This window comes from Pituophis catenifer, unplaced genomic scaffold, assembly GCF_029215685.1.
Source record: "Pituophis catenifer annectens isolate HBS135680 unplaced genomic scaffold, rPitCat1.0.hap2 SCAF_16, whole genome shotgun sequence".
In the NCBI taxonomy this organism is placed as follows: Eukaryota; Metazoa; Chordata; class Lepidosauria; order Squamata; family Colubridae; genus Pituophis; species Pituophis catenifer.
The window spans coordinates 17572449-17594328 of record NW_027256896.1 but is presented as its reverse complement, the minus strand read 5'-3'; the positions used below and the strand labels follow the sequence as shown (position 1 = coordinate 17594328).

Sequence of the window (21880 nt, the reverse complement as noted above, 5' to 3'; positions counted from 1 at the left end):
TTCGAGATAGGGGTCCCCGCGAGCCGAAATACCTTTGGAATCTTGGACCCCAAAATCCATGAACAAATGAGGTTGGTGGGGGGGGGGGGAATCTGCTCTTGCAAATTCCAGGGGTTTCTCACAAAACCTTTCTGTTTGGGTTGAACCTGCCATCCGAAACATTGCAAAATAAATAAATAAATAAATAAATAGAAAGCACTGGTAGAAACCCATGTGAGAAATTCAGCTGGCTGACTCCAGCGAGGAAGAGATGGCTTCCTTCCTGGGAGATACGAAATAACCATGTTTTCTCGGGAGGTAACACTAGAGCAGCTCTGGGTGTTGAGTCTGCCCAACCAACCGAAGGATGCAGGAGGGATACTGCTAAACGGTTAAAGATGTGATGGCCATGCAGCGATTTGAACCACAAGGGTAGATTTTGAGGCCTCAAAGGGGGAAAAAAAACCCAAAATCCAATTTCTATGAGCCCGTATTCTTCTATTTTCCCCAATTGTTAATGGCAAATCTGTCTCGCAGGAAGGAGTGATGCCTGCAAAGGTTTGGGTTTTGGGCTTCCAGGCTGCAGGAATGAGAGAGAAAGCTTGGAGGAAATAGAGGCTGTGGATTTTTTTAAAAAATAAATCTCAAATAAAGAGATTTGTAAACCGTGGAGCATTTGCTGGTGCTCCAGCGCTCCGGAGGAGATCACGCATGATGTGCTTCCAGACGTTTTCAAAGAGCTGGGAGCAGGGTGGTGGGGTGGGGGTGGCTTTTCCCTCGGAGGAGGCATCTCCTTCTCCAGGAAGCATTTGAAGATGGATGTCATCCCTCCTCTCACATCCCACCTCCTCCTCTTCCTCTCCAGGGTTGTCATCCGTTGACCCTCACCAAAATGGCGGCCGCCTCCTCCTCCTCCTGCAACGGAGAAGAAGACGAGAGCTTGAAAGGATGCGAGCTCTACGTTCAGAAGCATAACATCCAGCAAATCCTGAAAGAGTGCATCGTGAACCTCTGCATCGCTAAACCCGACCGGCCGATGAAGTTCTTGCGGGAACATTTTGAGAAACTGGAAAAGGTAAAAAGGGGGTTCTCAAACGAGGAGGATGCTGGGATGCTGGTATTTATTTATTTTTATTTTATTTTTTGTAAGAAGAAGAGTAAAGGTTTTCTGATCTTTAGAAGCGGCTTCCTAGGGAGTCGGAGTGTAATTCAACTAAGGGTGCTGTTTTCTAAGATTGGTGGCAGGACCTGAGCTTGTGATGGCCCAGGCACGCGTGGCCTTACCTGTTTGTCTTCTGGATTTCTGGCGTGCATGCGCGTGTGATGATCAGCTGTCCCTCACATGCACGGCTGTGTAGTGGAATGGAAGGACTAAAAAACATTCCTGGGTCAGCCAGAGATAGCTTTATTGCGCAAGGTTCAGAGCCAGATTTGTACCTGAAGCTTTGAACAAAGAAAAAACTCTGATACAAAGGTTTTTATACATTTCTAAGACAAAGGATTCAGTGAGATCATACATTTTCCATATATGGTTAATCATGAGATCATACATCCGATTTTCCTTCTATGGTTACATACACTGTATAATAAGTTCATCTAATTACTTAAAGCATTAATCTTAGTTTACAAAATTATCTTAGCCACACAACTTTTCTTAAGTGCTCAGAGTTGCTAATGGGAGAGTTACTACTATCCTTGGGTAAATTCATTGGATTAAGTAACTCTTTGTAACATATATCTTTGTGTCATTCATAGTGAGGTCACTCAGATGTTTTCCATATGGCTGTCCTTTCGTGACATCTAGGATTCATCAGAAGATATATTACCACTTAAAAGGGTTTAACTGTTTGTTAATGTAATTTCCAACAAGCACTTTCCTCTCTTATAATAATGCGAATAGATAGGGTCTCTCAGAGTTCATGTATCCAAACACGTCTTTCCCTTATAATAATGTGAATACAGAGGGTCCCCCAGAGCCCATATATCTGACTCTGTATGATTCCTATTTTATTCACATTATTTCTTTTATCTACATTATTCTTTATTTGCTATTTACCTCAGCAGCACCAAAAACCAGCCTGTGCATGCATGCCGGCCAGCTGATTGTCAGGCGCGCATGTGCGCTAGAATGTGGAAGTTCGGCTTTTCAGGAGCGCGGCCCTGACAAGCGTGTGTGTGTGTGTGTGTGTGTGTCTGCGTGACGAGTGCCCGAAAAGGTTCGCCATCACTAACCTAGACTATCCCTAACTGGAGATACCAAGGTTTGAATTATGGGCCTTTTTTTAGGCAGGTTGAAATTGTCGTTACGCTTTTCTAAAGGAGACTCTCTCTATATATATATCACCTCTATGGCTGACCCTGATTGGCAGCACCTGTCCTGGATTTTAAATGGGAGTCTTTCTAACTCTCGTGTCAACGATTGAACTTAGGGTTGTAGGAGAAGATGACCAGGCTGAGCTCAAGGGAGGAGTCAAATACGTCATAAGTCACGAGTCCATTCCCTTGGCCAGATTCTTGTAGAAAGCTTCCGTTTGCGATGAATCTTCATACTTGTTTGAACTACCTGAATCTCCTGATTTCCCCAGCGCTTGACGAGAGTCTTTGAAATGCAAAATATGTGTCAATATGTATTAATATACTGATACAGTTAGTCCTCGAGTTACAACAGTTCATTTAGTGACCGTTTGAAGTTACAACGGCACTGAAAAAAAGTGACTTACGACCATTTTTCACACTTGTGACCGTTGCATGGTCACATGATGTACATCCGATGCTTGACAAATGATTCACCTTTATGACGGTTGCAATGTCCCCGAGTCGTGTGATCCCCTTTTGCGACCTTCTGATATGCCAAGTCAGCCAGATTCACTTAAGCACCTGGTTACCACTTTAACAACGGCAGTGATTCACTTAACAACCGTGGCAAGAAAAGTCGTAAAATGGGACAAAACCCGCTTCACAAATGTCTCACTTAGCAACAGAGATTTTGGATTCAATTGTGGTCGTAAGCTGAGGACTACCTGTCTAAGGCTAATTATATAATGCTACAATGGAAGTTGCTTTGACTGGGGATATTCTAGTTTTTGGATCTGGATCTGGGTTACCTCTTCTTTCTATTGGAAAATGCTTACCTGATTGGTAACCTACCTTTTTACTTTATTGTAAGTTGTTGTTTCCTTTGCTGTACTAATATTCAGTAAAAAATAACCATATTAATAATGAGTGTGTTGATGCAATGGACCAGTATGGCTTAAAATGACAGCCAGATTTAACCAACCGGTTAAAGCATACCATATTTTTCAGAGTATAAGATGCACCTTAGTTTTTGGGGAGGAAAATGAGGGGGGGAAAATCTGCCTCTGCCTACCAGCATCCATCTGTATTCATTTGGATAGTGTCCTGTCAGTGTGTGAGAGAGTTGAGGGCTGTTTGGAAACTGAAACAATATTTGCTGTGTGAGCAACAAGGAAGGAGACAGCAAGGAGCCTGGGCGTGGCTTAGTTCTCCAGTTCTGAGCCTGTGCTGAGCTGTAAACTTGTCTGCTGCTCAAAACTGAAACTGAAACTCCTCTCCTCTGCTTGTGTTTTGCTTGTATTTACTACCACGTTGGAAAACCTGCTTTTGGTATTGTATATTTACTTCATGTGTTATATTATATATAAAGAGAAGTTATTGAATCCTGCTGAATCGGTTACTTGTGTGTGCTTCCTGGATGTGATTGCTGCTGCAAACTCTGACACGTCTTTGCAGCAAATAGCAAACAGCCAGGTCAGCTTCAGTACATTATTGCAGCCTGATTCAGCACGAGCAGCTGATTGGTGGGTGGATCGGCCTCCTGGAATACCCCCAATCAGCTATTCCAGGCTGCAGGGATTGCCACAGACCATCGCCGCCTCTGTGCTTCGTGTTTTTGGCTACATTCGGTATATAAGATGCGCCGAAATTTTCACACTCTTTTAAAGGGGGAAAAAGTGCGTCTTATACTCCGAAAAATATGGTAATTCGAGAAGCCGTAGGATGTCATTGTTGAAGGGGTTTGATTAAGACCCTGAATGTTCAACTGAGGAACATTTTCAGAGGGGGGAAAGGGGGACCTTGTGCCATACGAAATGTGGAAGGCACATTACGTGAATAATGTAAATCAGTGGCCCCTGTGGTGGGATTCAGCCAGTTCGCACCTATTCGGTAGAACCGGTTGTTAACTTTCTAAGCAGTTCGGAGAAGAAATCTTATTTTGTTTTCCCCTGCTTTACAGGGCTAATCCTGTAAGGAAGGCAGGAAGGAAACATTCTGGTGGTGTTTCTAGCCTAATCTTTATTGCCCTGCTTACAGAAACTGCCTCTCTGGTTAACCCTTATTACATTGTAACAGCTAAGGCGAAGCGCCCATCGACGTGCATGACATTGAATTGGCCACGCCCACATGGTCACATGACCACCGAGCCATGCCTACCCATCTGGTCATTAGGACAGAGAACCGGTTGTTAAATTATTTGAATCCCACCACTGAGTGGCCCCCCAACTTTTGGGCATCAGGGACTGATTCCACGGAGAGAGTATGTCTATGGAGAGTCGTCTCAAATCATGGTTATCTCGAAGGTGTTTTCTTTCAAAAGGCAACTGGACTTCCTTCTTTTGCTAGAAGAGGTTTCGCTTCTCAACCAAAGAAGCTTCCTCAGTTCTGACCGAATGGTGGAGAATGGAAGGATTTATATTCCTTGCCATCATCTGGTTGTTAGCACTCTTTCTGAGAGTCGTTGAGGCCATTTGAAAGGTTAACTGTGCCCTCCAGAAGATGACGGCGAAGAATATAAATCCTTCCATTTCCCCCCCATTCAGTCGGAACTGAGGAAGCTTCTTGGTCGAGAAGCGAAACGTCTTCTAGCAAAACAAGAAAGTCCAGCTGCCATTTGAAAGAAAGCACCTTTGCGATAACAGAAGAAGCAGTATCAAAAATGCCAGCCTGAGCTGTTAGATATCACTCTAAAAAGTGGTTTTGAGGTTTGGAATGTATAGTATGTGTTTGATGTGGCAATAAGGAACCAGGCTAGAAAACAGGAATTCTAGTCCCGTCTTAACCATGAAAGCCAGCTGGGTGACTCTGGGCCAATCACTAGGAGATGGTGAATTCTAGTCCCGCCTTAGCCATGAAAGTCAGCTGGATGACTTTGGGCCAATCACTAGGAGACTGTGAGTTCTAGTCCCGCTTTAGCCATGAAAGCTGACTGGGTGACTTTGAACGAACCACTTTCTCTTAGTCTAAGCCACCTCACAGGGTTATTACTCTGGGGAAAATAAGAGGAGGAAGGTGTGGTGGATATGTTCCCCCCCCGCCAAGTTATTTTGCAAAAAATAATAAAAGCAATATACAAATAAATAAATACATAAAATCAGACTATGGATGTTTAGGCAAGCAGTGAGCTTCATTGTGACTCCACCTCTCATCTAAGAACCTTCAGCCAATCAAGCTCCAGGCCCATCTGGCTCCATTAGGAGCCTAGAGAGGTTGGTGGGAGGATGCCTTGGACGATGTGACCTCCAAAGGCAAGAACATCTGCCTGGAACATCACAAAAAGAATTGTACCCAAGACTCCAGAGTGTGATGGTAACTTGAGGATTGGGCAAGCCAAGAAGTGGATTGGGTTCCGTTAGGCAGGGATGAACGAAAGTCATAGGAGTAGCTGTCTTCTCCTCTGTCAGACGGGATGAGGTCCAAGCTTGCCCATTCACATGGGCATCAGATTTAACAGATTTAACAAAGTTGGAAGGGACCTTGTAGGTCATCTAGTCCAACCCCCCCACCCAAGGAGGAGACCCTACACCATTTCTGACAGATGGCAGTCCAATCACTTCTTGAAAGCTTCCAGGGATGAAGCTCCCACAACTTCTGAAGGCAACTTCTGTTCCATGGGTTGATTGCTCTCCTTGTCAGAAAATCTCTCCTTATTTCCAGGTTGAATCTCTCCTTGGTCAGTTTCCATCCATGATTCCTTGTCTGGCCTTCAAAGGTGCTTTGGAAAATAGCTTGACCCCCTTCTCTCTGTGGCAGCCCATCAAATATTGGAAGACTACTATCATGTCTCCCCTGGTCCTTCTCTTCATTAAACTACAGATCAACAGAGTTGGAAGGGACTTTGGAGGTCATTTAGTCCAGGGGTCACCAACCTTTCGGACCTCAGGGACCACTAAATTCATAATTTTAAATCCTGCGGACCACTAATATGCATTTTTTTTTAAAAAAAGACTAGTATTTAGTGCAATATAAAAAATGCAAATAATTTTTCTGCGGACCTCCAACTTTTTCTCATGGACCACCAGTTGGTGACCGCTGATCTAGTCCAAACCCCCCCCCCAAGCAGGAGACACCATTTCTGACAGATAGCAGTCCAGTCTCTTCTTGAAAGCCTCCAGTGATGAAGCTCCCACAACTTCCGAAGGCAACTTCTGTTCCATCGGTTGATTGCTTTCATTGTCAGAAAAATTCTCCTTATTTCCAGGTTGAATCTCTCCTTGATCAGTTTCCACCCATTATTCATTGTCCAGCCTTCAGGTGTTTTGGAGAATAGCTTGACCCCCTCCTTTCTGTGGCAGCCCCTCAAATATTGGAAGACTGCTATCCTGTCTCCCCTGGTCCTTCTCTTCACTAGACTAGCCAGGCCCAGTTCCTGCAACCGTTCATCGTATATTTTAGCCTCCAGTCCCCTCATCATCCTGGCTGCTCTTCTCTGCACTTTTTCTAGAGTCTCAACCTCTTTTTTTATAGTGTGGAGACCAAAATTGGATGCAGGATTCTAGGTATGCATCTTTGCAATGCATCATAATCATATTCTCTCTTTCCTCCTCTTCCCCTGAGCCACTCTGCCATTGGGCTGATCAGTTTTTCCAGCAAGAATAGATTTGCTGGTAGTAGCACCAACCTGTTTTTGACCAAGTAGTTGCTCTTGTTGATTGGAGGAAAAACGTGCAGGGGTCCTGTCCCTATTTTCATAGCTGAGGAATGTTGTAGGAAAGAAGCTGGAACTATCAGAAGTTAATTAAGCAATGGGTGAGGAATACCTCCAGCCCAAAGTTTTTAGTTTGCTCAGAGTCACATCCTTCTGATCTAGAGAGCCTGGGAGAGCCACGGTGGCGCAGTGGTTAGAATGCAGTACTGCAGGCTACTTCTGCCAACTGCCGGCTGCCTGCAGTTTGGCAGTTCAAATCTCACCAGGCTCAAGGTTGACTCAGCCCTCCTTCCTTCCTTCCTTCCTTCCTTCCTTCCTTCCTTCCTTCCTTCCTTCCTTCCTTCCTTCCTTCCTTTCTCCTTCCCTCCCTCCTCCCTTCCTCCCTCCCTCCCTCCCTTCCTGGCGCAATGATTAGAATATTTCAGGCTAACTCTGCCCACTGCCAGGAATTCGATCCTGACCAGCTCAAGTTCGACTCAACCTTCCATCCTTCCGAGGTTGGTAAAGTGAGGACCCAGATTGTTGGGGCAAGAGGCTGACTCTGTAAACCGCTTAGAAAGGGCTGCAAAGCACTGTGAAGCGGTATATAAGTCTGCTATAGCTTGGGAAGGAAGGAAAGGAAGGAAGGAAGGAAGGAAGGAAGGAAGGAAGGAAGGGAAGGAAGGAAGGAAGGAAGGAAGGAAGGAAGGAAGGAAGGAAGGAAGGAAGGAAGGAAGGCATAGTGGTGCAGTTGTTACAATGCAATGTTGCAGGCTATCTCTGCCCACTGCCAGGAGTTCGATCCTGACCGACTCAAGGTTGACTCATCCTTCCATCCTTCCAAGGTGGGTAAAATGAGGACCCAGATTGTTGGGGGAAAGATGCTGATTGTGTAAACCACTTAGAGAGGGCTATAAAAGCACTGTGAAGCAGCATATAAGTCTGCTATAGCTTGGGAAGGAAGGAAGGAAGGAAGGAAGGAAGGAAGGAAGGAAGGAAGGAAGGAAGGAAGGAAGGAAGGAAGGAAGGAAGGAAGCCATAGTGGTGCAGCTGTTACAATGTAGTGTGTAGGCTATCTCTGCCCACTGCCAGGAGTTTGATCCTGATTGGTTCAAGGTTGGCTCATCCTTCCAAGGTAAAATGAGGACCCTGATTTTGGGGGGCAAGAGGCTGACTCTGTAAACCGCTTAGAGAGGGCTGTCAGGCACTATAAAGCGGTATATAAGTCTAAAGTGCTATTGCTATAGACACTTCCCTCTCTTCTTCTTTTGTTCCTCTTTTATTTTATGCATGCGTTGTGCGTCTGTGTTTGTTCCTGAGAACGTCCAGTCTTGAAACTCAACCCTCACAACATGAAAAAGAAAGGAAGATGTCGAAAACTAAGTCCAGGGAGGTTCCTTCCACCCCAAAGGAAGACAGTGAGAAAATGGTTGAGGGTTCCATGCAGGTTAGCGGAGCAGCTTACGGTGACCCAGAAAACACAGTCACGGGGTCCATGAACATCCAGGGTCCGGCCAGCAGCTACGCAGGGAAGTCCATGATGGGCTCCATGCACTTCAAAGGAGGCAAGTCGCTGATGGGTTCCATGCATATCAAAGGACCAGCAGATAACATCTCAGGGGCATCGTTGACAGGTTCCATGAAGGTCAGAGGACTGGCGAATGCTCTTTCAGCGCAGGAAACAGAAAATGGTGTAAGTGTTTTGACCTAGGCTTCCCCAAACCACGAAGCAGACTCCTTCTCCCGACAAAACCCCCTTTTTATTAAGTGACTGTGAATTCTTCTCATTCACATCTAAGTCTTTCAAGGGTTGAATTTACAGTCACAGACCTCATCTGGCTTGGAGAGCTGCCAGGCCGATATCTTCAAAACTTGGCAAGGAGTCACGAAACAATTAAGCGAACTAATTGTCTCCTGCAAATTATCTCCACTCCCCTTTCGCTCCTTTTTTATTCCCTCTGGGAAGGGTCATTCACCATCAATCTGTGGCCTTACTCCTGAGGCGACCCTTGTTCTTTAGCTGTTCCCTTCGTCTGGCAGCTCTGTGCATGCGCACACTGGGAACAGGCCCCAGCTGTTCATCTGCCTCACTGATGTCTGACTCCGAAGGCAGCTGATAACTGGCATACGGCTCTGTCCCCCTCTCTGCCTCCGATGCAGAGCCCTCATCAGAGCCTTCCCCAGACTCCAGGACTGGCCCAGGTTCCTCCCCAACCTCCTCACTGTCCGAATCTGCTGCCAGCTCTTGCTGGCTGCTGGCGGGCCACAACAGTAAGTTTGCTGAAACCGTGAGAAATCAATCAGAGGGGTTCGTTCTGGGCTCTTCTCACCTTGTTGGAAAATCCCCAAATTTGGCAGTGTTGGCGAATCTTTTTTGGCAGCAAGTGCTGAAACGGGAGTGCGTGTGGCAGAGCATCAGAAACAGGAAGAGCAGCTCCCTGGCGCGAATGGGTGCACCGGGAAGCTGAACTTCCGGTTTCCGGTGTGCGCATGCGTGCCGCTCACCTGGTTTTACGGTTTCTGGTGCACATGCGCGAGTGAAGACCAGGTGGCCGGCATGCATCTGCACGCCAGAAACCAGAAGCTTAGCTTCCCAGCATGCTCTTGCGTGCCAGGGAGCTGCTCTTCTGGTTTTCAGCACTCCTGCGCACGCGAATACCAGCTGTCCGGTGCGCATGTGTGGATCAGAATCTGGAAGAGCAACGGGGGATGGCTGGTGTGCCTGGAGAGATGCCCCTGTGTGCCACTTCCAGCACACATGCCACAGGCTCGCCATCACAGCCCTATGGCCTGTGTCCAGGTAGTCCTCGGCTTAACGACCACAAAAATTCCATTGCTAAGCGAGATCATTGTTAAGCGAGCTCTCTTTCTGAGTTTCTGCAGCTAATCCTCGACGTAATGACCACAACGGAGGCCACAGCCTCTGTGGTTAAGTGAAACATTGGTTTAAGCGAGCGTTGTCCCATTTTACGAGCTTTCTGGCCACCGTCGATAAGTGAAGCACTGCAGATGATAAACTAGTAACCCTGTTGTTAAGGGAATCCGGTTTCCCCGTTGACTTGTCAAAAGGTCGCAATTACGTGACCTTGAGACACAGCAAGACAGAGGTGGGTTTCAGCAGGCTCTGACCAGTTCTGGAGAACCGGTAGCGGAAATTTTGAGTAGTTCGGAGAACCGGTAGTAAAAATTCTGACTGGCCCCGCCCCCATCTATTCTCTGTCTCCCACGTCCCAGCTGATTGGGAGGAAATGGGGATTTTGCAGTAACCTTCCCTTGGATTAGGGTGGGAATGGAGATTTTGCAGTATCCTTCCCCTGCCACACCCACCAAGCCATGCCCACAGAACCGGTAGTAAAAAAATTTGAAACCCTCCACTGCACCAACGGTCCTAAATATGAACCTAGGTTGCCTAGCGTCTGAATTTTTGATCGCACGATTATGTGGGATGCTACAAAGTTGTAAGTGTGAAAAACGGTCACGAGTCACATTTTCCCGTGCTGTTGTAACTTTAGTGAGTGGTCACTAAATGAACTGTTGCAAGTCGAGGACGACCTGTATCTAACTCAGAAAGCGAGCTAGAGATTCTTGCCTTCTACACAACTCCGTTTTAACAAAAACTGGTAGGAGTAGTTTGGTGTGTCCATCGCACCCAGGAAATGGAGCAAACCTTGGGTAAATTAATCCCAGGAACACGTACAACGGGAATGAGATTGTAGCTAAAATATATGAGCCGAGTCCACCCATGGTCTAAAGTTCCTGTGGTTTGATTCTTCAGAGTTTGGGTAACTCTAACCATTGTGTTATCTAAGCTATGGTTGATGGCTGTATATTGTTGTGTGAATGCAACTAATGTTGGTCGATTGAGCAAACCACGGATGAACTAGCTATGGCTTAGCATAGAATATGAATCTTTGTAGAACCTCAGGCTCAGGAGTGAAATCCAGCAGGTTCTGACAGGTTCTGGAGAACTGGTAGCGGAAATTTTGAGCAGTTCGGAGAACCGGTAGCAGAAATTTTGAGTAGTTCGGAGAACCGGTAACGGAAATTTTGAGCAGTTCGGAGAACCGGTAGTGGAAATTTTGAGCAGTTTGGAGAACCGGTAGCGGAAATTTTGAGCAGTTTGGAGAACCGGTAGCGGAAATTTTGGGCAGTTCGGAGAACCGGTAGTGGAAATTTTGAGCAGTTTGGGGAACCAGTAGCGGAAATTTTGAGCAGTTCGGAGAACCGGTAGTGGAAATTTTGAGCAGTTCGGAGAACCGGTAGTGGAAATTTTGAGCAGTTCGGAGAACCGGTAGTGGAAATTTTGAGCAGTTCGGAGAACCGGTAGTGGAAATTTTGAGCAGTTCGGAGAACCGGTAGTGGAAATTTTGAGCAGTTTGGAGAACCGGTAGCAGAAATTTTGAGCAGTTCGGAGAACCGGTAGTGGAAATTTTGAGCAGTTTGGGGAACCGGTAGCGGAAATTTTGAGCAGTTTGGAGAACCGGTAGCGGAAATTTTGAGCAGTTCGGAGAACCGGTAGCAGAAATTTTGAGTAGTTTGGAGAACCAGCAAATACCACCTCTGGCTGGCCCCAGAGTGGGGTGGGAATGGAGATTTTACAAAATCCTTCCCCTGCCATGCCCACCAAGCCACACCACGCCCACCAAGCCACGCCCACAGAACTGGTAGGAAAAAATATTGGATTTCACCACTTCTCAGGCTATGAGTTAAGGACTTCCTCTGCGTTTGGCCTCCACAGTCTCTGGTGATATAAAAATTGCCAATATTTTCTTGCTTGGTAAGATGATGAGATGGTTGAACCTCCTGTAGGACTTCCCACACCTTGAATCTGGGTTGAATCTCAAGGCCGTCTTGGCGCTCAACAACACCAACAGGATTTAGTTTGGTCCAAGCCACCTTCCAGGAATGGAAGTTCACCCCCTGTCACATCCGTACTTGTGAATGACAGATGTCATCCATTCCCGCAGAGGCACGGGATGTCATGGCAACAGTGTGTGAGTCTCTCTCTTTTTCTCTGTGTTTGTGAAGGATGGGTGAGATTCCAGAGACAGGGAATTTTCTGGAAAGATTTGCAAGAATCCACTTTTGAGGAGCAGCTTTTTTGAAGGGAGAAGGTTTTATTTATTATCCCTTTCCCCGAGACTCGGTATGGGAATTTAGGGGTGAGGGTGAAGGGTGAAGGGCACGTGTTATCTGCGATGGCAAAAGGTGTGTGTATGTATATGTGTATGTGTATGTAAATGTGTATGTGTATGTGCGTGTATGTAGGCTAAGATGCTGAGCTTGTCGATTGAAAGGTCGGCAGTTCAGCGGTTCGAATCCCGAGTGCCGTGTAACGGGATGAGCTCCCGTGACTTGTCCCAGCTTCTGTCAACCTAGCAGTTCGAAAGCAGGTAGAAAAATAGGAACCACCTTTGGTGGGAAGGGAACAGCGTTCCGTGCGCCTTTGGCGTTGAGTCATGCCGGCCACATGACCACGGAGACGTCTTCGGACAGAGCTGGCTCTTCGGCTTTGAAACGGAGATGAGCACCGCCCCCTAGAGTCAGGAACGACTAGCACATATGTGCGAGGGTAACCTTTACCTTTTTATGTGTTTAAAGTCCTAAGGAATGTTCCTTTTATTTTATTTTTTTACAAGCTGATCTGTAGATCCTGGTGTATCCTTGAGACTTATGGGCTTGAAACATTCGAGAGAGGAGCTCTTATGCCTAGCAGTGAATTAGCAATGCATAGAAATGCTAGCTTGTCTCTTATTTGCACCAGCTGACAGTGGAGCTGTGTAGCAGAGATGCTTTCATAAAGACACGGACGGAAGAGAAACTATATGGTAACTTGCTTCTGTTTCTATTTCCCATCTGGGGTGGCGGTTGAAGAAGATCTAGCTAAGGGTTAACGGTGGTGCAGCTTCTAGAATCTTTCTCCTTTCCTTCTTGAAGGATGCCCTTCGGTGTTATTTCACCGGTACCTTATTAAGAGGCATTGATATATATATATATATTTTTCCCGGTTTGAATATTTGGATTTCAAGCTTTTCAAATGCTCTTCGAGAGGCTGAGGTTGAAGCTCATCCGTCTCACCGATGCTTGTTATCGAGGGAGGATCTTTGCAAAGTGTGTTTGGAATCCAAGAAAGGGTGGGGGGGGTGAGTGGGGGGTGTAGGAGCTGGGGATATTTGAGTAGCCAATTGATCATCAGTTGATCCCTGAACGGAAGGAAGGATATTAGCAAAAAATAATAATAATAAGGAGAGTCCGTGACAGTTTTTACAAGGCACCTTCAGTTGTGTATAAGGGAAGATTTTGAGTATTTGAGGTCAAAGTATTTATGACACGTCTCTATCCAAATATTAGAGAGCTGGAGGCGAACTCTGCAGTATTTTTCCACCTGGAAAAACCTCCTTCTATGCAGGATGGATAGATTTTGTTTTTTCCTTGCGAGGAATGTGGGCTTCTCAGCTTCGGGGAGCTGGGTGAAAGCCTCCTGCGTTTCTGGATCATGGACCCAAGCCAGCTGAATCCCAACTATCCCGTCTTTCCGATGATGACGGAGCTGCCTTGATGGGGGTGGGGAAGAAGAGGGGACTTTTTGATGAAGATGAGGAGGAGGTGTGTTGCCGTTTGGCACTCGCACAGTTTGGGATGGGCAAGGCCCCTCCCTGAGAGGAGAAATCAGGCGGCCCTGAGATTTCCTGTCCCTCTGCTCTGCTGTTGTTTCTGGAAACATGGTCGATCTGGTGGGTCAGCGATCCTTAACTGCAATGATAAAGGTATGGCTTTCCCGCTGCTTGCTCAGAATTGATGCTCTGTGGTGTCTCGCACGCACCCCTGGACTTCTTAGAGAGAGTTGTTGTGTGGCTGAGTGCGCGACTCTGTCATTGGTGGCTCCGTCATAACGATGTGCTGAGATTTGTGCTTCTCGCCAAGTTTTCTTTCTCCTGTCGTGTGAGAGACTTCTAGTTTTGGACTTCTGTTTTTGGGAAGGCCTTGAGGGTTTCCCATGGGGACGGTTTGCGCTGACTTTCTTGTTAGAAAGGGTTCTATGATGGCTTTTGGTTCCACCTCTTTTTCTCTGGCTTCTTCTGGATTGCCATTCAGACGTCGTTCCCAGAAGAGAATTGTAGAATCATAGAATGATGGCGTTGGGAGAACATTGAAGGTAGAATCACGGGGCTGGAAGAGATCTCAGATAGAGGTCTTCTAGTCTTCAACCAACTTGCTCAAGGCAGGAGAACTTATAACCAGTCCTGGTCAAATGATTGTCCAGTCTATTTTGGAAAACTCCCAGTGATGGAGCACTTACAATTCTGGAAGGCAAGCTAGTTGTTCTTCATTGTTCTCTCAGAGGATTTCTCCTTGCTTCTATGTTGGGTGTCTCCTTAACTGGCTTCCATCCATGATTTCTGGTCCTTCCCTCTGGTGCTTGGGAGAATAAGTCAACCCCCTCTTCCTTGTGACAGCCCCTCAAGTATCGGAAGACCGTTATCCTGTCCCCCCAGTCCTTCTCTTCGATAAGTTAGACAAACCTGGGTCCCTCAACCGTCCCTCATACAAGTTACAGTAGTGGCCAAAATTGGGGAAACCTTTTGGGAAAAGTGTATTTTCTAAAACTAGCTAATAACACCATTTTTTGGGGGGAATTCTAGTCCAACCCCCTGCTTAGGCAGGAAACCCTACACCACTTCAGAAAAATGGTTATCCAACAGCTTCTTAAAAACTTCCATTGTTGGAGCATTCACAACTTCTGGAGACAAGTTGTTCTACTGATTAATTGTTCTAATGGTCAGGAATTTTCTCCTTAGTTCTAAGTTGCTTCTCTCCTTGATTAGTTTCCACCCATTGCTTCTTGTCCTGCCCTCAGGTGCTTTGGAGAATAGCTTGAAAGGAATAGAATAGAATAACAGAGTCGGAAGGGACCTTGGAGGTCTTTTAGTCCAACCCCCTGCTTAAGGCAGGAAACCCTCCACCACTTCAGACAAATGGTTATCCAACTTCTTCTTAAAAACTTCCAGGGTTGGAGCATTTGCAACTTCTGGTAGCAAGTTGTCCCACTGATGAATTGTTCTAACTGTCAGGAAAATTTAAAGGAGAATGTCCAATGGGAAGCCTTCTAGTTTGGGATTAACTGGAAAAATAGGAAGCCAAGTGAAGTGGGCGGGGGGGTGTCTGATGTGCTAATCAAGGTCATTCATGCATACTTATTTTGGTCCTCTTCTTCCTAAGCGTCAGACCAAGACCTAGGAGAATTTCGCCAAAAGAATACCTCTTGGAAGATAATCCCGTGCCAGTGAATTTAGTGAGTAGTGGAAAACGCGGCAAGATCTTGCATAGCAATTGTAAGATATCTTTGAGGGCTTCTTGTGGGGTGTCTGTTGTGGTTCCTCACCCCTTGGAAAAAGCACGGTCTGAATTAGGACTAGCTTCCATGACGGCCATGGACCTGACTCAGTTAATTCATGGCCCCAGTCACATAGGCGGGCACACTCTGGACTTAATTTTTATCTCTGGTCAGTGGTCGAGTGGCCTTGATATAGGGGATATAGTCATCGAACCCTTGTCATGGTCTCACCACTCAGTCCTTCGACTAGACTTTCTAACGGCTACACCCCGCCGCAGGGAGGCGGAACCGTCCAGGTGGTTCCGCCCCAGGCGCCTGATGGATCCTGATAGGTTCCAGATGGAGCTTGGACCAATCCCTGAGACTCTGGCTCATGACTCGGCTGAGGACCTGGTGGCCACCTGGGATAGTGCAGCCGCCAGGGCCTTGGACTGCGTCATGCCTTTGCGGCCTCTGAACCGGCACCGAATCATGCCCAATTTTTTTTATGCCACTGTTGTTAAATGAATGGATTGTTCTTAAGTGAACCAGGAGGCCCTTAAGCGAATTCGGGCACCCCCCCCGACTCTGCTCGTCCGAAACTGACCAATGGCCAACTGCTTTTAACAAATAAAGAATTCCTGGCGAGATGGGCAGTGAGAGAATTTAATAAATAAATGAAAAGAAATTGAGATTCCAAGATATTTGGGGACGTCATTCCTGGGGAAGGAAGGAAGGAAGGAAGGAAGGAAGGAAGGAAGGAAGGAAGGAAGGAAGATGGGTGGATGAATGAGCGGAAGAAAGGAAGGAAGGAAGGAAGGAGGGGGGGAGGGAGGGAGGGAGGGAGGGAGGGAGGGAGGAAGGAAGGAAGGAAGGAAGGAAGGAAGGAACGAAGGGGCTCGCTCTGCTGCCCAGTCATTGAACTTTGAACATGGGTGGTTCTTGGGACTTTCGGGAAGGTCCCACTGCATTAAGAAGCAGCCTTAAGGTGCTTCTCTTAATTCCTCTCGTTACCTTGGATGAGCAAACCATAAGTCATTTCCTGAATGACCAGCTGATTAAGGTGATCATTAACCACATGTCTCCTATCCGGGCCACAGATACCCGATCTGTTTCCACCTCCGCAGCTTTCTATTTAGTAGACACATTTCCTAAATTATCTCCTCCCTCAACGTAATATGAGAGCAGTCAAAGCCTTGGGAGGGGATTGACATGACCGCACATGGCACAATAGTGTATTGTGAAGCCTAGTTGGGTGCTGTGTCGTGTTGGCTGTTCCCAAAAACGATGGGAAAAGCAAAATGGCAGGTGGTGGGAATGGATGGATGGACGGATGGATGGACAAACATCTCCCCATCTATTCTTCTGCGGTGTTTTGATATTTGTGAGACACCCCATTGTTCCCCAACAAAAAACTGTGTGAAAACCAAATGGCAGGTGGTGGGATAGAAGGATCAATGGATGGATGGATGGATGGATGGACAAACATCTCCCCATCTATTCTTCTACAGTGTTTTGGTATTTGTGGGACAGCTCCTTGTTCTCCATCAAAAAATTGGGTGAAAAGCAAAATGGCAGGTGGTGGGATAGAAAGATCAATGGATGGATGGATGGATGGATGGATGGATGGATGGGTGGGTGGGTGGATGGTTGAATGGATGGATGGATGCGAGGATGGATGGACGGATGGACGGACAAACATCTCCCATCTATTCTTCTGCAGTGTTTCGATATTTGTGGGACACCTCATTGTTCCCCATCAAAAAACTGTGTGAAAAACAAAATGGTAGGTGGTGGGATGGAAGGATGGATAGATGAATGGATGGACCAACATTTCCCCATCTATTCTTCTACAGTGTTTGGTATTTGTGGGACACCTCCTTGTTCTCCATCAAAAAACTATGTGAAAAGCCAAATGGCAGGTGGTGGGATAGAAAGATCAATGGATGGATGGATGGACAGACGGACGGACGGACGGACGGATGGATGGACAAACATCTCTCCATCTATTCTTCTGCAGTGTTTTGGTATTTGTGGGACAGCTCCTTGTTCTCCATCAAAAAATTGGGTGAAAAGCAAAATGGCAGGTGGTGGGATAGAAGGATGGATAGATGGATGGATGGATGGGTGGATGAATGGATGGATGGATAGATGCGAGGATGAATGGATGGATGGTTGGATGGATGGATGGATGGATGGACGGACAAACATCTCCCATCTATTCTTCTGCAGTGTTTTGATATTTGTGGGACACCTCATTGTTCCCCATCAAAAAACTGTGTGAAAAACAAAATGGTAGGTGGTGGGATAGAAGGATGGATGGATGGATGGATGGATGGACGGATGGATGGACAAACATCTCCCCATCTATTCTTCTGCAGTGTTTTGGTATTTGTGGAACACCTCCTTGTTCTCCATCAAAAAACTATGTGAAAAGCCAAATGGCAGGTGGTGGGATAGAAAGATCAATGGATGGATGGATGGACAGAGGGACAGACAGACGGACGGACGGATGGATGGATGGACAAACATCTCCCCATCTATTCTTCTGCAGTGTTTTGGTATTTGTGGGACAGCTCGCCTGTGAAGATCCTGTAAAAATCTCCAAAAGTAATAATCTACAGTGTCTATTATCTTGGGTATATATACACACATTTATATATATATAATGTTTTGGGAGTTTGCAATTCAAAGAAACTCCCTCAGGAGACGGTCCAATCTGGGCCTTTCTCTGTAGGGACTTCACTAGATAGGAATTCAGTGGCTGTTTAAACCTTTTTTAAAGCCCCATTATTGGATTTTTGCCCAATGCAAATGGTCTTCTAAATAGTCTCATTCGTTCCAGCTACAATATGCCAAGACTGCCTTGGCTAAAGCTTTGTTTCAGAAGAACCGGAAATGAAGATGGGAGGGGAACGGTGTATGGGTAGTCCTTGACTTACGACTGATCGTTTAGCGACCGTTTGGAGTTACGACGGCATTGAAAAAAGAGACTTATGACTTGGTCCTTGCACTTAGGATTGCAGCATTCCCACGATCATGTGATCAAAGGAGCCTTGGTGGTGCAGCGGACTAAAGTGCTGTTAAGTAGCACTTAGCTACCAGCTGCCTGCAATTACTGCAAGTTCAAATCTCACCAGGCTCAAGGTTTGACTCAGCCTTCCATCCTTCTGAGATAGGTAAAATGAGGACCCGGATTGTGGGGCAATAAGATGACTTTGTATAAAAAAGAACACCGCTTGGGGAGGGGGAGGCGAAAGCCCTACTAAGCAGGTATATACAAAAGTATGAAGGCTATTGCTTAACGCATTGTAAGCCGCCCTGAGTCTCCGGAGAAGGGCGGCATATATAAATCAAACCAATAAATAAATAAATAAATAAATCAAAATTTGGGAGCTGGTTAACAGGCATGTGTTTACAGCGGTTGCTCTACTATCAGATGATTCAACAACCGTGGGGAAAACCGGTCACAAAATCGAGCGCGGCTCACTCAACAGTTTATTAATTAATTTATTGATTTATTAATTTTATTTCTATACCGCCCTTCTCCCGAAGGACTCAGGGCGGTGTACAGCCTAATTAAAAAACACAAAGACAGACAAGTTCCCAGGGGGAGAGCCTTTTCTGTGGGGGCACCTACCATCTGGAACGGGCTTCCCCCGGAGTTACGAAACATCCAAGACTTACGCATATTCCGCCGTGCCCTGAAAACATTTCTATTCCAACAAGCTGGTCTGGCCTAACTCTCCCTTTTTAATTGGCTTTTAAACTGGCTTTTAAATTGGGTTTTAAACCTCTTTAGATAAATTTGGATGTTTTTAATCTTTGAGCCTAAATTACTTAATCTGTTTCTTAATAGTTTTTAACTTCTATATGTATTTGTATTTATTATGGCTGTTCACCGCCCTGAGTCCTTCGGGAGTAGGGCGGTATACAAATATGAAAAATAAAATAATAAATAAATAATAATAAAATCTAAAAATTATTAAAATTATTAAATAATAGGCCCAATTTATAAAACCCCAAATTTAAAATCCCATTTAAAACCAATTAAAATCTTTACATTGATAGCCCAGCCTGGCGGGACAACAAGGTTTTGAAGTTGCTTTGCAGAGCAGTGGGAAATTCTGATTCTCAACTGGGGTCATAAGTCAAGGACTGCCCGCGTGACCTTTATGGCTTCATGGCCACAAGAACCAAATCTCTCTGGCTTTTTTTTTTCGTCGTCACAGGAAGAAAGCAAACAGATCCAGGCTTGGCAGAAATCCAGCTCTCAGTCAGATTCTCATGACGATGAAGTTTCTCCTCCGCCACCCAACCCGGTGGTCAAAGCCCGACATCGAAGGGGAGGGGTCAGTGCTGAGGTCTACACAGAAGAAGATGCGGTGTCTTATGTCCGGAAGGTAATACTATATTGCTATTCTTGGACGGTTGCTGTAAGTGTAAATGATGCATGCAAATTGTGTTTCAGGGAGACATCAAAAGCTAATTGGGTGTAGTGTTAAAAGTTCTGGTCTAGAAAGCAGGAGACGTGAGTTCTAGTTCTGCCTTAGGTGTGAAAGCCACTGGGTGACTTTGGGCCAATCACCAGGAGACGGTGAATTCTAGTTCTGTCTTAGCCAGGAAAATCAGCTGGGTGATTTTGAGCCAATTATGGTGAGGATATGGTGAGCCCTAGTCCCACTTTTGGCATGAAGACATCTGGTTGACCTTGAGCCAGTCCTTCTCTCTCTGCCCTAGGAAGGAGGCAATGGCAAATGACTCCTGAAAAACCTTGCCAAGAAAACGACAGGGTCTTTTCCTGTAAGGTAGTTTCCACAAATCCAAAACATTCATACATCACCTACCAAGAGCCTTGGTAGTACAGTGGTCTAAAGCACCCTGTTATTAAGACCAGCTGCCTGCAATTACTGCAGGTTCGAATCTCGCCAGGCTCAAGGTTGACTCAGCCTTCCATCCTTTCTAAGGTAGGTAAATTGAGGACCCAGTTTGTGGGGGCAATAAGCTGACTTTGTATAAATATACAAAAAGGATGAAGGCTATTGCTTAGCGCATCGTAAGCCGCCCTGAGTCTCCAGAGAAGGGCGGCATATAAATCAAATAAAAAAAAAGACAGACTTATTTAGGAAAGCAGAATTTTCTTATGGCTCGGGGGACCTCTATTAGCCTTTTTGAGTGGTGGGCTGTGATTTTATCGATTTGTGTTTTTATAAATTCTATAAATTTATTCATTCTCTCCAGAACGTCTGCCCCAAGAAAGCTTGGTCAGGTCCCCAAAATAGCCATTATTATGTTCAGAAGGATTTTATGGATGGATCCTGCAATGTTCACTCCTGATTTTTTTAATACCCAATCACATCTATATTCTGTCCCAGCGTTTCAGTGAAAGTAAACCTGGCACCCACCCAACGTTCAGAACCATAATTAATGCATCACGCTGCTTTAAGATGCATTTGAAGAAATAATATTAAGTTCTGCCAGATGCTGAATTATTTGCTATTCAGCTTTTAAAAACAAACAAACAAAAAAATTCCCATTAGATGCTCCTTACAAGCTAATTCTGATTTGCTTCTGGCCTGCACCGTTGGTTCAATTCAGTTAGGACAGGGGGTCGGCAACCTTAAACACTCAAAGAGCCACAAAGGTCCTAACCGGAAGCCCCCATTCAATTCTGGAGCTGACTGGAAGTCCAGTTCCCCCCCCCACCATAGAGTCTCCTCCTAGCACGGCATCCTTTTTCCTCTGTTGACTGGAAGTCGGTTCCCCCACCATAGAGTCTGCTCCTAGCGCGGAGTCCTTTTTCCTCTACCTGTCCTAACCGAAAGCCCTATCAATTGAGGAGCTGAACAGCAACAGGGAGCTGCAGCAGAGGGATAAAAGAGCCACATGCGGCTCCAGAGCCGCAGGTTGCTGACTCCTGCTCTAAACCATGGGCTTTCCTAGCTTTGTTGGCTATACCAGGGGGGAGATTAAATATATATATATATATTTAATCAGGGCAACCTGGTCTATCCAAATATGGGATTGAGCCATACTGCTTCCCTTTCGCCGTTCAGCCCCAATCCAGGAGCCTTCGCAGGCAGTTGCTTTCTCGACAAACTATTTTGTGTTAATTTTATATTTTGCTGACAAAGAAATAAAGGGAGACTAGTATAGATCTATTTATTTCAAGCTATTTAGCTCTCATCAGCTAGCCATATCCTTCTGGGATTACAACTTGGGCTGCTCACACATTAGGTAGATGTATTAACCTCTAAGCCACAGGCTCTCCTTGCTTTGTCGGCTATACCAGGGGAGAGATTAAGTGTTTTTTTTTCCGGTGAGACCAGAAGAAATCCGGATCAGTTAATTCAGCATTTTCTAGATGATGTTTGATGCTCGAGGCACCGTTTAATATTTCAGATGAAGCAATTTCATAATTCTCTCAAAAAGTTGTATAGCAAAGCCATTTCTGGAAGCTTAACTCGGGTCTGGAATTATGGAGTTGTTTTGTGATTGCTTTTCTTTAATTAGTCTAAGTACAAAATTCTTCATCAAATGTGTTAGTCGGAAAAGAGCCCTGATTTCTGGCTGTTGTACATTAACGTGGCTCCCCCTACAAAGACTACGACAGGAGTCTGGGCTGATCTCTTATTAATCCTCTGGAGTTCTGCTCGCTCCTAACT

At 45.8% G+C, this 21880-nt stretch overlaps 1 protein-coding gene across 1 annotated transcript in view; it reads left to right on the top strand.

Moving 5' to 3' along the window:
- The window catches only part of PRKAR1B (protein kinase cAMP-dependent type I regulatory subunit beta), an 80899-nt gene that overhangs the window by 658 nt on the left and 58361 nt on the right, over positions 1–21880 (top strand). Inside the window, exons 2-3 of the mRNA XM_070954953.1 lie at positions 845–1054; positions 19448–19618. Of these exons, the coding sequence (XP_070811054.1) occupies positions 872–1054; positions 19448–19618 (354 nt within the window). The 5' untranslated portion in view covers positions 845–871. The remainder of the gene's footprint in view (positions 1–844; positions 1055–19447; positions 19619–21880) is intronic.